General features: G+C 30.3%; 2 protein-coding genes and 1 pseudogene across 2 annotated transcripts; 2 read left to right on the plus strand and 1 right to left on the minus strand.

The window, feature by feature from the left end:
- The first annotated feature begins 3,524 nt into the window (after positions 1 to 3,524).
- On the plus strand, positions 3,525 to 7,546 carry LOC112763786 (LEAF RUST 10 DISEASE-RESISTANCE LOCUS RECEPTOR-LIKE PROTEIN KINASE-like 2.5). Its single transcript, XM_029294380.2, has 3 exons — positions 3,525 to 4,403; positions 5,958 to 5,999; positions 6,249 to 7,546. The coding sequence occupies exons 1-3, from the start codon at positions 3,593 to 3,595 to the stop codon at positions 7,382 to 7,384; spliced, it is 1,989 nt and encodes a 662-aa protein (XP_029150213.2). The 5' UTR covers positions 3,525 to 3,592; the 3' UTR covers positions 7,385 to 7,546.
- Positions 7,547 to 10,825: 3,279 nt separating this feature from the next.
- LOC114924067 (LEAF RUST 10 DISEASE-RESISTANCE LOCUS RECEPTOR-LIKE PROTEIN KINASE-like 2.5) lies at positions 10,826 to 14,028 on the plus strand (annotated as a pseudogene).
- A 470-nt stretch (positions 14,029 to 14,498) lies between these two features.
- LOC112764583 (rust resistance kinase Lr10-like) lies at positions 14,499 to 15,804 on the minus strand. Its single transcript, XM_025810254.3, has one exon. The coding sequence runs from the start codon at positions 15,718 to 15,720 to the stop codon at positions 14,857 to 14,859; it is 864 nt and encodes a 287-aa protein (XP_025666039.3). The 5' UTR covers positions 15,721 to 15,804; the 3' UTR covers positions 14,499 to 14,856.
- Positions 15,805 to 18,267: the final 2,463 nt, after the last annotated feature.

Genomic DNA, 18,267 nt, shown 5'->3' on the forward strand with positions numbered 1-18,267 from the left:
ACTCAATAAGATAGAACTCAAAGAAGGTATGCTCGTCCCAATGTGTATAATCTACAAGTAATTACTATTACAATTTAAACTTTGTACATATCTATGAAATTATTATTAAATTTTAAATATAAAAAATATTTAATTATTATAAAAATTATATAAGAATCTTAATTAATTTAAATCTAGATTTTTTAAATTTAATTTAATTATCTTTAATAAAATAATTTTTAAAAATAAAATTAATTTTTATACACACAATCTTGTTAAAATTATGCATAAATTGTTACTCTCTTCATATAAAGAGTACTAAATTATTAATAATTAATGAGATCAAAAATTATTTATATATTTTATGATTTACAATTTCAGAATGATAGTATCAATAAAAAAATATTTATTATTTAACTAATAACTTTTGAGTTTGTATTTTAATAAGATCGTAAGATTTTTGTTGATGTAATGCTTTAAATTTGAATAATATTTTAAGATTTATATTAAACTATAATTATATTTTAGTGTATTTATTTATATTTTATTTATTATATAATTATAAAACAGTTATTTCAGTTGAACCATAGTTGAACCAATTGGACTAATAAACTAATAAATCAATAATTAAAATAGTTTGATGACCGATTTGATTTTCAGAACCTTGCTTTTAAGACTAGTTAATATAGTAGGCTAGTTGATTAGTTAGAATGTTAAATCTAATTTAATTCAATATAATCTAATTTAAATTTAATTATAAAATATATCAAAATTAAAAATAATTTGTATTGAACTTAAATTAAATTTTAGGTTTAACTTTTAAAATTTATCTAATTTAATTCAAATAAATTATTTTTTTTATTTTATAATTAAATTTATATCTCATTTATAATATATTTTTATTTTACGAAGTAATCCTATTAAATTTTAAAAAATTAAGAAAAATATAAGAAAAACAGATAAATAAATAAATATTATTTAAAAATAATATTTTTTATAAACTATATATATATCCCGAATACAGTGTTAAAAATTTTGTTATAATTATATTTTAGGTATAATTCACTCGATTTATACATAGATTTTTAAACGGTATCTTAATTGTAGTATTTTAATAGTTGACTATTTTTGTTGCTTATATTTTTTTATCTGTAATATTGAATATTCAAAATAAATATTTTCCATTAATATTATAAAAATTGAGAGCCTTAGTGTATTTTACGTCATAGTTCACATTAGTTATAAATTTTCTTACTAAAAACAATAGCTATTGCCTATGAGTATGATATTAAAATTCAAATTCAACTTGAAAAAAAAAATATAAAGTATAAACTAAAGAAAGGTTAACAAACTGTAGTAGTACAATTCTGTTATCTGTTTAGTGTAATTGTCTTTTATTTTTACCTTAATAAAATAACAAATCTATTATACACACTGCAAAAGAAAGCTAATTAACATTTTCTTTTTCTTATATCATTCTCCTAAGAGACACAACACAACACGCGTCAATAATTTCATGACTCAAATGGAATATCTGTATATTTGAATTTACACCGTATAATTCATCATATATTATAAAGGTGACTATATAAATAGATGTCATTTTTTATATTATAATAAAATAAATTTAATATTGATATAATATATTTATGTATTTAGAAACTTAGCTGCTGTCATTAATTCATTATAACATTAATTTGATATCTTTTATATAATTCCATAAAATGAAGTTTGCTCAACCTTTAATATGAGCTAATATCTTCTATAATATAGCTTTCTATATAAGTCAAGAATTTAATATGAGAAATTAATATTAGCAAATACCGTTACCATAAAAAAATGACACCCACGACCCTGTCTAAAATATCGAACAAACTCCACCAATCAGTAAGCTAATCATTTATATAAACGAGAACTCAAACTTGACAAAGACATGTTCTACAAGTTTTTGTTTTGAATGCTTTTTAATATTTTTAAAGATTTCTTTTTATATGAGTATCGAAATATCTTTTGTAGGTATTTTTACTGTGGGGTTCGAATCAGGTCGATTTATAACTCTCCAAATCAAGTAACTCATTGTTCGAAAGAAATCATTGTAGTTCGGCAGTTTCACACAGAACGGAATACATGCGAATTTAAAATTCTTATAAGACATAGAGACACGATATATATAAAAAATATAACGTATTTTTTTAAATAAATTGTAATGATATTTTGGTATTTTATTGATATTAAAACATAAATTAATTTTTAATTATTTTTCATATTTTTTGTTTTAATAATTAATAATATATATTATTACTAAACTCATTTTAAGAATACACATTTAGAATAAGACTAGACACACTAACACGTGATTGTATTTAGGTGTGTCCAAACGTGTCCGAAAAAAATTTTTTTTCCTTTTTATTTTTTATTAAGACACGGTTGAACACAAAAAACACACGTATCTAACGAGTGTCAATGAATGTTGTGTCCAAAATATATCCAACATGTGACACGACAAATAAAAAAAGTGTGTGCTTCATAGATTTTAACAATTGAAAAAACCACCATCCTAAATTAAGGTGATTGCTATGGTACCTATAAATGTTTGTCTAACTTCTTAAAAGGGTTAAAAATTAATATTTAATTTTAAAAGCATAAAAATAAATAATTATTAAATATTCAAAATTTACCATAACAAATAAATTAGGCACACCATACTATAGGTACCATAGAATTCACGCTTTATATTTTTAATATGGGGTGATAATGGTGTTTTTTAATTAGGTGAAAAGTTTGTGTGTTTGATTTGTATGGTCAGATTTATGGTGTTTTAATTTTTTTTGTTGATATCACAAATCTAAAAGTTAGATTTGTGGTTTTTATTTTTTATTTTTTTAAATGCAAATATGAAAATCAGATTTGAGTTTTTTTGTTTTAAATTTTTTTGAATATACAAATTTGACCCTCAAATTTGTAACACTATAAAATTTGGCCCTCAAATTTTTCTACTTCTTTAAATTTGAGGGTCCCGTTTGTTACTTAAAATTAAAAAAAAATTAATCCATAAAAAAAAGTATACCAATTATCCATAATGATAAATTACACACAATCTTTTTTCATATTAAAAAAATTAGCCTGGAATTCACCTCTAAATTAATTATTAACATGGTATGACGACTGAGTGAGAAATGGTCTTCATCTTATTAATTTCTTAACCTCCACCTGACTGACAATGTTTGCAGAAAAACAAAAGATCACTTCAACAAAAAAAGTATAAGAAAACAAAAAACATGACCTTTCAACGCGCCTGTGTAAAAATAATAAATGTACAGTATTACTTGGCGATCTTGATGTGTGTATGTGAATCACAAAAGAGTGATAATGTTGCGGGAACAAATTAATTAAGAGTGGTTTGTAGGAAATTTCTGCAGCTGGCAGGTCTCATCAGTCACATTTCACATATTAATGCTGGTGACTACTAGTGAGTTGACTATTGGACTTGTGTGATAGTGATAGTCTAACTCCTCCTTATGGAAAATTATTGATGCTGCTGCCCTGTGAAGCAAGTAAATTCTTGTTATATCTGTAGTCTCTTGTTATTGACGTGTAGACCAAATCAAAGACAATGTTAAACCTTTGTACATTTTTTATACACCTTCTACCGCTGCTGTGGATCTCCTTACAAGTTTTCGATTTTTATGCCACCCGGTGGAATACCAAGGTGGCAAAGGATTCAGACAAAACAATGTGTTCATCTGAATGGTGTGGGAGGCATGACATAAGGCATCCTTTCAGGCTGAATAATAGTAGTCCAAGCTATTGTGGTGACCACAGGTACACCCTCTCTTGCGAGAATGATAACCAACTCTTTCTCTATCTCAAATCAATCAAGTTCCAAGTGCAATCAATTAACTACAACAACTACACAATTCGACTAGTAGATGCCAATGTTGCCCTGCATAGCCATGATCACTCATACCTCCTTCCTTATTCTTTAACCTCCTCCAACTTCACCAGTGCCCAAGATGAACCATATGATGATTGGTTCTATAAACAGCATCATTTAGTTGATGTTATTAGATTGACAAAGCAGATGGTATATTTGATGAGGTGCCCACCATATGGAGTAGAATCTTCTTCTGCTGTTGCAACTTGCATGAATGGATCCTATGCGCTTGGGAGTACATTCTATGTAAGTGATATTGATAAAACTCTCCAGGATTTGGCGGTCAGAGACTCGTGTCATATAGAGTGCATATATCTGACTTCATGGCCTGCTGAAATCAAACACAGAAATAATTCATGCACAGACATCCATCATATGCTGCTCTACGGGTTTGAACTTTCTTGGTTGAAAGTATATTGCAAGTTTAAGGCCATGCTCACTGATCATAACAAAGTCATTTGTTATAAGCCTTCACTTATACCTAAAAGTTGTAAGTGTATATCTACTAATTTAACTACCTATTCATATATCGTACCCCTGTGTCTTCTTAGGGTACCTGTACTTTAATTTATGACTATTATTTAAGATTTATTTTCAATTTTTATTTTAATTTTGAAAGGAGGTAAAAATTCGAATGCAGTTAACTTTATATGAAATTAATAGCTAAAAATCATTAAATATCAATTTAATCAAACCTATTAAATTATTTAAAGACTCTCGTCTATTAATTTTACATAAAATAAACTACATATGTGTTTTCACTTTTAGTTAATAAGACATACAATTTCTCAATAACACATTATGTGGATACTATATTGATATTCTATAATCTTATGAAGTACATACCATAAAAATTCCCCTTTTGTATAAGTTTTCTTTTTTGTGTCGTTCAACATTTCCTTGTTTAATTTTCTTCTACATTTCTAAGAAACAAAACTATTTTACTATTCCTTTATGTAATAAACTGTTAACAATTATGTTGATATAGTGATGATGAAAGAAAGTGAAACTTTGTATTTGTATTTATTGTTTAGTTATTGAAAAATATAACTAAAAAATATGAGAGCAATGGGTTCTTTTTAAACTTAATTTTCCTTTTGAATCCTAGCTGGATAATTTTGACAGCTAACATGTGAGAACATATTACATATGTGTTTTTAACGTAATTAAATTAATGCTTAGTTTGGTAAAATTTAAAAAAAAAAAGTGGTTATGTTTTTCTAAAAAAGAAACATCTTGTTATTAAGATCTTTTAAATGAATACAATATTTTCCTCATTTGAATTATGTAATGACTATTATTTTCTTGTATACATGGCCATATATTGCAAATTAGAATTAGCGTTATATCTATTAAAATTAGAAAAAGATTATTCATTCTTGATATGATTATATACGACTTTTATAGAAGTGAAAATTTATGAGATTGGCGTTATGACCGTTAAGTTTATGTATGTTATTTTCTATAATATTATAAAGGTGACTATATTGATAGATGTCATTTTTTATATTATAATAAAATAAATTTAATATTGATATAATATATATTTATGTATTTAAAAACTTAGCTGTCATTAATTCATTATAACACTAATTTGATATCTTTTATATGATTTTCATAAAATGAAGTTTTCTTTTTTTTTTTTTTTATCAAAGATATGAGACTCGAACCCGTAACCTCTTAATTGAGTATGAGAAGACTATGCTATTTGAGCTATTACTCATTGGCTCATAAAATGAAGTTTGCTCAACCTTTGATATGAACTAATATCTTCTATAATATAGCTTTCTATATAAGTGAAGAATTTAATATGAGAAATTAACATTGAAGAATTTAATGTGAAAAATTATAAAATTGATGCTAGATTTATTATATAGATATTATTTTATATAATATTATAAATATAGTTATATAGATAGATGTTTTCCTCTATGCTGATATAAGCTAAATTTAATATTGACATATTTATAGAAAACTTAAGAATTTAGGTCTCATTAGCATACTATAATACTAATTTAATATTTTCCCTGTTTCTTTTTTGCAGTCCTAGACTCAATGTATGTTGAGGTTCTAATGGCTGGAACGGGTAAGCCTCGTCTTTTCCTTTGCGCTACGTACTTATTTTATTTCGGATTGAAATCTATGGATAGGTCTATGATGATGACAACATGAAATTTATAAGGGAACACCATTAGAATTTAGCAGCAAAAAGAAGAAACAACAACAAAAAAAAATAGCATAAATAATTTTTAAAATTTTGTTATTCAAATCTAAAGGTGCTATGCTAAACTGAGTGACTTTTATGATTTCTCTACTCTTTCCATCTCCTTTACAGTTTTATTTGCTCTTGCCAAATTTGCACTTGGAGCTCCAAGCATCATTATCTTCTGCATATATAAATGGAGACGGAGGCATTTATCCATATATGATAGTATCGAAGATTTTCTGCGAAGTGACAATAACATTATGCCAATTAGATACTCCTACAAAGAAATCAAGAACATAACTGGAAAGTTCAAGACTAAACTAGGAAATGGAGGCTATGGCTCTGTCTTCCAAGGAAAACTTCGAAGCGGTCGTCTTGTAGCTGTTAAGGTATTGAATAAGGCCGAATCCAATGGCCAGGAGTTCATCAATGAAGTTGCTACTATTGGAAGAATTCACCATGTTAATGTGGTGCAACTCATTGGTTTCTGTGTGGAGGGATCAAAGCGTGCTCTCATATACGAGTTGATGGAAAATGGATCACTAGAAAAATACATATTTTCCCCTCAAGACAAGGCTTCCTTAAGTTGTAAAGAGCTCCACTCCATTTCCCTTGGAGTAGCACGTGGTATTGAATACTTGCATAATGGCTGTGACATGAAAATTCTGCACTTTGACATCAAACCTCACAACATTCTTTTGGATGAGAACTTTAATCCAAAAGTCTCTGATTTTGGACTTGCAAGGCTATCTCCCACTGATAAAAGCATTGTGTCTCTGACTGCGGCAAGAGGAACCATAGGGTACATGGCTCCTGAGCTTTTCTACAGAAATGTTGGCGCAATCTCATACAAAGCCGATGTCTATAGCTTTGGGATGTTGTTAATGGAGATGGCTAGCAGAAGGAAGAATTTGAATACACAGACTGAAAATTCGAGCCAAATATATTTTCCCTTTTGGGTTTATGATGAATTGCAGGATGGAAGGGAAATAACAATAGAAAATGATTCAGATGAAGAGATGAAGTTGGCAAAAAGAATGATGATTGCGGCATTGTGGTGTATACAAACAAAGCCTAATGATCGACCTTCAATGAAGAGAGTTGTGGAGATGCTAGAACAAGATGATGACTTAGAAATGCCTCCAAAACCATACTTCTACCCACTTGATGCACCCACAGAAGAGAATGGTGAAGATAATACAACTCAAAACAGTTCAAAATTATCCTCTGATGACGTCTCTTCAGTCAGTGATTCAAAGGAATAGAAATGATCTATTTGGACTCTACTTTGATATAATGTTGCATGCTCTGTATTTAACTAGCTTGTGTCTTTGGCTATGTTGTCTATATAAGTATCTCTGATGTATATGATGACAATAAATTCGGTCCTATGTCCTCTAGATTATATTATTATCTTCACATTTTAATCAGTGTCTCTTTAATTAGTTGAGATATCCATCAAAAGTATATAAAATAAAATACGCAACTAAAACTATAAAAACCTGTCCGAAAAAAGGTAAACATCACAATTTAATGAAACTATTATAGCTTATAGGTTAAGCGCGTAGAATGTGCAAAGAACATTATTGTATAAGAAAGACTCATAAATTAGGCTGGAGACTTTACCCATGAAAGCAAAGCACTTGTTCTTCATGGAACCTGGTTGGCATTGTCACTCTTTATCTATCTCTCTGAAGTTGACATTGCAAGTTGCAGCACGACCTTGTCAAAGTCTTTGATTTTTGTTTTATAGGTCAGGCACAACGCAAGTCAACTTCTGTTGATTAATCTCACACGGTCACACCTATTATTTTTACAATATTATTTTTTCGCACCCTGATTATTAAACTATTTAAACAATTGAAAAAACCCCATCCTAAATTAATTATTACCGTGCTAAGACTGAGTGAGAAATGGTCTTCATCTTGTTAGACCATCTCCCATTTCTGTTTATGGCCTACCTGTCATAAAAAGTAATTTCACATCAGCTTTTGCGTCATAAATAATAAATAGGAACTCAAAATATCTCTCTCTTTTCCATTAGGAGGAATTAACTTTAGTCCCTATTGTGGTCCCACTTAATTAATTAATTAAAATACTTAAAATTAATGTAATTAATTTTTTTAATAATATTATTTAAATTTATAAATTTAAAAATAATTCACTATTAAAAGATATTAATATTAAATAAATTCATATATAATAATAATACACAATATATAATTCGGAATTACACTAATTTATAGTGTTGTGTTTACAACTGCTAATTTTAATAATATCTTTAGCATTTTAAATTTTAAAAATAAAAATAACCAACTCAACTAAAAATTATTTTATAAGGTATAAAAATTAAATTTATTTTTTAATGTAAGTAAATTTAATTAATTATAATTTAATATAATAATATAAATAAAATTCAATATTAATTATGATATAAATAATTAATATAAATTATTAATTAAATAAAAATATAATTATTTAATATAATTATTTAATTATTTTATATTTTATATTATTATTTTTTTTATAATAACTTGCCAAATGGCAAATTATTATTGGTTAATTTGAGTCCCTGCTTAGAGGGACTCTCTCATCTTGAGACCCGTGCGAAAACTCATTCTTTCTCCTCTCTAATGGTTAGAGTTTTTATGTGTCAGAAAAAAATGAAAGAAAAACTCACCATTGAAGATACTCTTAGATTCTTGACCTCGACCTGAGTGACAAGGTTTGCAGAAAAACAAAAGAAAACAAAAATATGACCTATTAACGCGCATCTGTGGAAAAATAATAACTGTAGAGTATTTGAGTTGCATATCAAGGTTATTTTTTTTGGATATGGGATAAAAATTGGTGTAATTCTTTAATATTGGAAGTTATGGTGTTTTACAAAATTCTGGGAGCTATAAAATACGCAGAGTGCGAATTGCCAAATCAATTTATTTTTAATTTATAAAGACAATACACAGTCTGCGTATTGTATTATTTTAATATTAAATTACAATACGCAGTCTGCGTATTGTAAATACACAGTTTGCGTATTGTCAGTACAATACGTGTTCTGCGTATTGTGTTTGCCCAGAACAGCGCCCCCATAACACTGTAAAACTCTATTTTTTGTAACATTAACGTAAAACTCACTTTTCTCTTCCATATTAAAATAAAAAATCCGCATATCAAACCCCAAATATGATTTTTGAAAAATGCTGAATAATTAACATTAGAAATAAATAATTCCTCGTAAATAAGATATTCTAAATATCTTTTGGTTATTATTTTTCTGTTGAAAAATAATTGTTAATGGGATAACATAATACGAAAATTTTAGTGGGCCTAAAAAATCTATTAGCAAGATACATTGATTTTTAATGTATTATTTTTTAAAAAATGGATAGTTATTTTAAAATGAATTCTGTATCAACAAAAACTCATGTTTCTATATGATAAAAAACATATAGTAGTGATGAATCGTTAAAATAATAGAAAACCATTGGAAACTAATCCTTCTTGAAACCATTGCAAAAAATAAAATAATAAAAAGGTCAATGATATTAGGCCTAGGATTTCTTTAATCTGCTTCTATGCTACCAGAAGGAGCAATTTACCGAAAAGAATAATGTACACATTATATTTCACATTATATCCTATAAAGAGACCACTTTGATAAAGACAAGAAAAATATTTTTTTTAAAGACGTTTACATATGTCATGATATTATTGGACATTTTTATTAAAGAGGAGTGTTAGGGACCAGCACTTTTGTTAAATTCTGACTAGCACTTAACTATCAAAAAGAAATTGAATGATTCTATACCATTAGATGCAATCTCACATTATTAAAAACATCATTGATGGGTAATTGATAGCTAAAAACCACAAAATCTGCTGGTCCCCTAGATTTTTTCTTTATTAAATTGGTTAATAATTTATTTTTTAATAAATCAAAACAAAATCGGTTTATTATAACAACAATAATAAGCTCAATTGTCTGCATTATTATAATTATTAGACCCCATTTGATCCAATCGATTTCCACAATTTGAATCGAATCATGTTTAAATTTTTTTGATAAAAGACAAATATATCTCTGATTTTTGTTTAAAAAAAAACCATGGTCAAGTGAATTTTATAAATTTCTGATAACAATTAAATTTATTGTTATTGTTATAAAAAAATCGATTTTATTCTAATTTGTTAAGAAATTAAAAAATAACCAGTTCATTAATACGTCAAGTAATAATACGTTTTACGTATCTTTATGGGATTATCCTCCATATTATAATCATGCAAAGGAAAGAATGCTTAATGGGACATACCTAAATGAATGTGAGTATTACTTGGCGATCTTGATGTGTATCTGTGTGTATGTGATTCATCGAAGAGTGATAATGTTGCGTGAACAAATTAAGAGTAGTTTGTAGGAAATTTCTGCAGCTGGCAGGTCTCACTCTCATCAGTAACATTTCATAACAAACCACACCACAAAGCCAGTACAAGACAAAAAGAAAGAATCACCCAAAACCAACCTACAACTCAGCAACACAATTCCAACCTTATCAGAAACTGTACCACCATAATTCTAGAAACATCTTTTTTGCCTTGCTGTAAAAGATGTTGCCAATCATAGAATTACCCAAGTTTCACCACTCAATAATGAGCTGTAATTTCAGCCCTATTGTATATATATAGCTACCATTTTCATTTGCAATGCAAGAAGCATATAACTTTCTTTTCACTCATTGGTCATTGTCTTTTGCTCTCTCTATTTTTCTGCACTTTTAGTGTTCTGTCTTTGATTTCACATATTAGTGCTGGTGACTACGAGTGAGTGCACTACTGGACTTGTGTGATAGTGATAGTCAACTCCTCCTTATGGAATATTATTGATGCTGCTGCCCTGTGAAGCAAGTGAATTCTTGTTATATCTGTAGTCTCTTGTTATTGATGCGTAGACCAAATTAAAGAAAATGTTAAACCTTTGTTCATTTTTTATACCCCTTCTACTGCTTCTGGGGATCTTCTTAAACATTTTGAATATTTATAATGACATCCGGCGGAGTAACAAGCTGGCAACCGATGCAGACAAAATGTGTTCATCTGGGTGGTGTGGGAGGCATGACATAAGGCACCCTTTCAGGCTGAATAATAGTACTCCAAGCCCCTGTGGTGACCTCAGGTACACCCTCTCTTGCGAGAATGATAACCAACTCTTTCTCTATCTCAAATCAATCAAGCTCAAAGTGCACTCAATTAACTACAACAACTACACAATCCGACTAGTAGATTCCAATGTTGCCCTGCATAGTCATGATCACTCTTACCCCCTTCCTTGTTCTTTAACCTCCTACAACTTCACCCGCGCCCAAGATGAACTATATCAAGATCGCTTCTATACACAGCATCATTCTATTGAAGTTATTAGATTGACAAAGCAGATGTTATATTTGGTGAGGTGTCCACCATATGGAGTTGAATCTTCTGCTGCTGCTGAAACTTGCATGAATAATGGATCATCCTATGTGCTTGGGAGTACATTCTATGTCAGTGATCTTGACAAGCGTCTCCAGGATTTGGCATTCGGAGACTCGTGTCATATAGAGTGGATGTATGTGACTTCATGGCCTACTGAAATCAAACACAGCAATATTTCATACTCAGACATCCATCATATGCTGCTCTATGGGTTTGAACTTTCTTGGTTGAAAGGATATTGCAATAACGAGACATTATTTGCCATGCTCGCTGATCATCATAACAACATCATTTGTTTTAACAATTATTACCAAAGCTCCCCACTTCAAAATTGTAAGTGTGTATCTTACTAATTTAACTAGATATTTACTTATTCTTATATTAACTCCGAGTCTTATATGCTGCTCTACAGGTTTGAACTTTCTTGGTTGAAAGTATATTGCAAGTATGATGCTATGCTCAGTCATCATAACAAAGTCATTAATTTTATGTATTTATGTATTTAAAAACTTAGCTGTCATTAATTCAGTATAACACTAATTTGATATCTTTTGTATAATTTTCATAAAATGAAGTTTGCTCAACCTTTGATATGAACTAATATCTTCTATAATATAGCTTTCTCTATAAGTGAAGAATTTAATATGAGAAATTAACATTGAAAAATTTAATGTGAAAAATTATAAAATTGATGTTAGATTTATTATATAGATATTATTTTCTATCATATTATAGATATAGTTATATAGATATATGTTTTTCTCTGTGTTGATATAAACTAAATTTAATGTTGACGTATTTATAGAGTTAAGAATTTAGGTCTCATTAGCTTACTATAATACTAATTTAACATTTTCCCTGTTTATTTCTTGCAGTCCTATTCTCAATGTATGTTGTGGTTCTAAGGGCTGGAACGAGTAAGCCTTGTCTTTCCCTTTGCGCAACGTACTTATTTTATTTCGGATTGAAATCTATGGACAGGTCTATGATGATGACATCATGGAATTTATAAGGGAACACCATTAGAATTAGCAGTAAAAAGGAAAACAATAACAACAAAGAAACATAGCATAAATAAGTTTTAAAATTTTGCCATTCAAATTTAAAAGTGCTAAACTGAGTGACTTTTATGATTTCTCTACTCTTCCCATCTTCTTTACAGTTTTATTTGTTCCTGCCAAATTTTCACTTGGAGCTCCATGCATCATTATCTTCTGCATATATAAATGGAGACGAAGGCATTTATCCATATATGACAGTATCGAAGATTTTCTGCGAAGCGACAATAACATTATGCCAATTAGATACTCCTACAAAGAAATCAAGAACATAACTGGAAAGTTCAAGACTAAACTAGGAAATGGAGGCTATGGCTCTGTCTTCCAAGGAAAACTTCGAAGCTGTCGTCTAGCAGCAGTCAAGGTATTGAATGAGGCCAAATCCAATGGCCAAGAATTCATCAATGAAGTTGCTACTATTGGAAGAATTCACCATGTTAATGTGGTGCAACTCATTGGTTTCTGTGTAGAGGGATCAAAGCGTGCTCTCATATACGAGTTGATGGAAAATGGATCACTAGAAAAATACATATTTTCCCCTCAAGACAAGGCTTCCTTAAGTTGTGAAGAGCTCCACACCATTTCCCTTGGAGTAGCACATGGTACTGAATACTTGCATAATGGGTGTGACATGAAAATTCTGCACTTTGACATCAAGCCTCACAACATTCTTTTGGATGAGAACTTCAATCCAAAAGTCTCTGACTTTGGACTTGCAAGGCTATCTCCCACTGATAAAAGCATTGTGTCTATGACTGCAGCAAGAGGAACCATAGGATACATGGCTCCTGAGCTCTTCTACAGAAATGTTAGGCGCAATCTCGTACAAAGCTGATGTCTATAGCTTTGGGATGTTGTTAATGGAGATGGCTAGTAGAAGGAAGAATTTGAATGCACAGACTGAAAATTCCAGCCAGATATATTTTCCCTTTTGGGTTTATGATGAATTGCAGGATGGAAGGGAAATAACAATAGAAAATGATTCAGATGAAGAGATGAAGTTGGCAAAAAGAATGATGATTGTGGCATTGTGGTGTATACAAACAAGGCTTAATGATCGACCTTCAATGAAGAGAGTTGTGGAGATGCTAGAACAAGACGATGACTTAGAAATGCCTCCAAAACCATACTTCTACCCACTTGATGCACCCACAGAAGAGAATGTTGAACATACTACATCTCATAATAGTTCAAAGTTATCCTCTGATGACATCTCTTCAGTCAGTGATTCAAAGGAATAGAAATGATCTATTGTTGCTTGCTCTGTATCTAACTAGCTTGTGTCTTTGGCTATGTCATCTATATTAGTATTTCTGATGTATATGATGACAATAAATTCGTTCTTATGTCCTCTAGATTACATTATTATCTTCACATTTTAATTAGTGTCTCTTTAATTAGTTGAGATATCCATCAAAAGTATATAAAATAAAATAAACAACTAAAACTATAAAAACCTGTCCGAAAAAAGGTAAACATCACAATTTAATGAAACTATTATAGATTATAGGTTAAGCGCGTAGAATGTGCAAAGAACATTATTGTATAAGAAATACCCATAAATTAGGCTGGAGACTTTACCCATGAAAGCAAAGCACTTGTTCTTCATGGAACCTGGTTGGCATTGTCACTCTTTATCTATCTCTTTGAAGTTGACATTGCAAGTTGCAGCACGACCTTGTCAAAGTCTTTGATTTTTGTTTTATCGGTCAGGCACAACACAAGTCAACTCCTTTATTAAGTGAATAGATTAAGAGTCACGTTTCATATGTACGGTGACTGGTGAATGTGAACCTTTCAAAGCCAAAATAATCTATAACTTATATAGTGCAAAAATATATGTGTGATTCGATGAGCAAACTAAAGTCTTCATATACAGTTGTTACTGTTACATACAGAATTACAGACATTTGACACTCGCATAAAAGTGTAAGAACACCATACTTGTTGCAAAAACAGAAAAGTAATTATTGGAACAGAGTTTAAAACAAAAAGAGAAAGAGAAGGAGTTCTAAAGAAGACCTCACCATCTGCTAGAAAATATGAGGGCAAACTACCAAACTAGGCTAACATAACAGTACATACAATTTACTCCATGTAGCTAACTATAATACAAGCCAATTAGCCAAATATATTTGGATGATATCAAGTGAGTTTTATTTGACTAGTTAAAGAAAATACAAACTTTTCATACCACTCCAAGTTAAAAGTTAATCTAACTCTTGGATCACTTCTAAATCTTGGGTAATTTGTCTTGCAGGCACACTAATTTTAGCATATTTTCTTGAAGGCCCTGTGGAAGCAAAAGGATTAGGAGGTATTGCTAATGTGTCTTGGTCTCCCTCCAACATTTGAAGCACTGTCTGCATTGATGGTCGATCCACTGCATGCCATTGGATGCACCAAAGTCCCACTGTTGCTAGTTTCTTAGCAATTTTAGCATCTTCTTCATCTTCAATATGAATTCTGATTTCATCAGTCTCTTCTAAAATACTATGCATCCATTCTGGATAGTAAACATGGCTACTGTTTTCTTCTATATCCTCTGTGATCTTCTTCCCTCCAATTGTTTCTAGCAGCATCATTCCATAACTGTAAACATCATACTTGTAAGATACATTTCCAAAGTTTCTTGAGAAAACTTCGGGCGCAATGTACCCCAAAGTTCCTCTAGCTGCTGTCATTGACATTACACTTTGATCCTTGGAACATAATTTAGCTAGACCGAAATCACAAATTTTTGGAGTAAAGTTGTGATCTAGCAACACATTTTGAGGTTTGATATCAAAATGGAGAATGCGTTGATCACAACCTTGGTGAAGATACTCAATTCCTTTAGCTACATCTAGAGCAATCTCTTGCAACTTCTTCCAGCCCAAAAAGTTTTGCTTGTTGTCGGGCGAATTTATGAACTTCTGGAGTGAAGAATTTGGCAAGAACTCATAGACAAGAGCTCTTCTGAACCCATCAGCACAGAAACCAATCAACCGGACAATATTGACATGGGGGATTCTACCAATTATACCAACTTCATTGACCAACTCCTCCCCATTCCCCTGGGAATTATTCAGCATTTTCACAGCAATAGGAAATTTGTGTGTGTGATCACGATTTAACGTGTAGTGGAGTCAACATCATGGTCATGAATCTTATTGGTTTCTATGAATATGTACTATCGGACTGTTAAATTCATAAGTCAAAGTCAGCTTCTTTATTTATTTAATTTTGATCGTATACCAACTTCTTTAGATCATGATGTTCTAAGAGAATTATTACAGAACTTCATTCTGAGAAGCTTCTTAATACAATTTTTCCACATTTTATAGCCATGATTAACGAACTTTGGAACCAAACAAGAAAACGGAATCATAAATATTCGCACACGGTCACAGCTTCAATATTGTTTATCGACGAAAACTCCAAACTAGTCTTCAAACATTTCTAAGTGACTCTTTTATAGTTTGATTCTATTATTTTTATTTGAAAAAATTCTACTCTCCTCTCTTAAAATATGTTAAATGATATTTTTTAAAGGTACATTTTCGTCTTATTTATGGCTATGAATGCCTTACTACCATTTTTATGTGGGACTATCATTAACCATTTTAAAAATATTTATAAAAAGAACTTTGTTTTTTTTATTTTTAGAAGAATTCATAATTAGACATTTACCTCTCTGTTTATATTTTTTACACATTCCTCCTTTTCTTTTCTAATCACAGTTTCAAGAGAGGAAACATTTGTCTCTGCTAGAGTTCTTGCCTCCTTCTACCACCGTCGCTTGTTCTCTGCTCCTCTCCTTCTGCGGTCGTTCGTTCTCTGATCCTTGCCATGAGGTTGTTGCTCCTCACCGTGCACCGTCGTTGCTATTTTGCTTCTCCCTGTGTCTCACCGTATCTCGCCGTCGCTGATGGGTGGTCTCGTCATGTCTCTCTTCTGTGTCTGCTCGAAATCAAAGCAACATTTCTTCTCCTTTTTGGACTCGCTGTCTCCAGCTCTCTGCTTTAGTCCGGTAACTCAGTTTAGATATATCTTTCAATTTAATTTCTTTCTTTTTAAAGTTTCGATTCCAATTTAGAAATAGAAATAATATGAGAAAGTCTGCTGATATTTTTTTTAGCATTTGTGAAATTATAGCATTGATTAGTTTTAGCAATTTAAGCACTTCAGAAAGTTATGTTTTTCTTTTTTTCAGATAGCGTTGGTTAGTTTTAGCAATTTTGACTAGTTATGTGTTTTGTCAGTAAAAGATAAAAATTTTGCAAAACCGTTTACATTTGTTGTTGAGAAGCATTGCTATGTCATTATTATGCATGGACTAGGGTTCAAGTTCAGAAGATATTATAGTAGATTCTTAGAAGTTATTGCATGTCAATTTAATCTATTATGTTCGTATTATATTTTAATATTTTATTACTGTCAAGCGATTACTTGGCTTGGGAGTGTGCTATTCTTGATTCTTGTATCTGACATTGTCCTACCACGTTAGTGTATTATTATGTTCAAAACACAATTCTTAGCCTTTTCACGTGTTTATGCATATTAGATTATTAACATTGTAATTGAATATCTATTTTTTTTTGTTTAGCTTGGAGTTGAAATTGTCCTTGTCCTCAATGGCCCAATTTCATATTTGTTGGATATGTATGAAAAAATCATATAAAAGCTTTTACAAAGAGTTCACTTCATCCAATGCTTCTTCTTCTGAGATTAGTTTGACTCTTGGATTTAATGAGACTTACCAAGGGCTTGAATCCGATCTTGGAATTCCTTTCATTACTTACATCGAAAAACTAAGTGCAAGAGAAAAAGATACATTTCATGAACCTGATTTAGTAACACAAATTGATGAACCTAGTTTGTGACAAATTGTTAAATGTAACTTATACCTAACAACAACATAGTTTGCATCAGAGGTAACAACTAGCAAGGTTTCTTTTAAATCTTTTGTACTTGAATTATTGAGCACACTGTTTCACTTATGTGATTACTAATTTGGTATGCTATTTGTATTATGAGCACAACTGTGATGAGTTCCACATCAAGCCTCTTTACCCTTTTATTCGTAGCTCTTTTCATGCAGGACTCGCTAACTACCGCCAGGATGGTTGCATGTTAATCAAGCATAGTTAGTATTTATATTACAACAGTTGAAAAAACTTGGGCAGCAGATGACTATATCATTAACAATAGTTGAAAATATTATGTTTCACTCTATATTTACATCATTGTTGCTTCGATTTCTAAAAATAGATAGTCTCTCTAAGGACTGGAAAGCATTCTTTAAATGGTGACATTTTTTGTTTAGTTTCATCAATATTGCATTGATTGTACTACTGTAGCATTGTCTTAAATAAATAATATTTTGACTGTATTGGTGAACATTTGTATTTTTTATTTATATTTGTTACTTACCCTCATTAGCTTGGTGATTATAAATGGTGAAGCAATGCTGCCTTATTTTTATGCTTACATATATCTAAGAGATGCTATTTTTAATTATGTGCAACATGGTCGTATAAGGGTGCGTTAAATCACAAAAAAACTCAATTCAATCAAGAAGCTAAATTAGCTGTTTCCATAATATCGCATAAAATGATGACGAAAAAGCATAATGATAA

This window comes from Arachis hypogaea, chromosome 17 (genome assembly GCF_003086295.3).
Source record: "Arachis hypogaea cultivar Tifrunner chromosome 17, arahy.Tifrunner.gnm2.J5K5, whole genome shotgun sequence".
NCBI lineage: Eukaryota > Viridiplantae > Streptophyta > Magnoliopsida > Fabales > Fabaceae > Arachis > Arachis hypogaea.

What these genes read in the sequence shown, in the direction of transcription:
- LOC112763786 (XM_029294380.2), top strand. Translation starts at nt 3,593, where the DNA reads ATGTTAAACCTTTGTACATTTTTTATACACCTTCTACCGCTGCTGTGG. An exon ending in TTCACTTATACCTAAAAGTT is followed by an intron (nt 4,404 to 5,957) that starts GTAAGTGTATAT and finishes TCTTTTTTGCAG; the next exon opens with TCCTAGACTCAATGTATGTT. An exon ending in GGTTCTAATGGCTGGAACGG is followed by an intron (nt 6,000 to 6,248) that starts GTAAGCCTCGTC and finishes TCTCCTTTACAG; the next exon opens with TTTTATTTGCTCTTGCCAAA.
- LOC112764583 (XM_025810254.3), bottom strand. Translation starts at nt 15,720, where the DNA reads ATGCTGAATAATTCCCAGGGGAATGGGGAGGAGTTGGTCAATGAAGTT.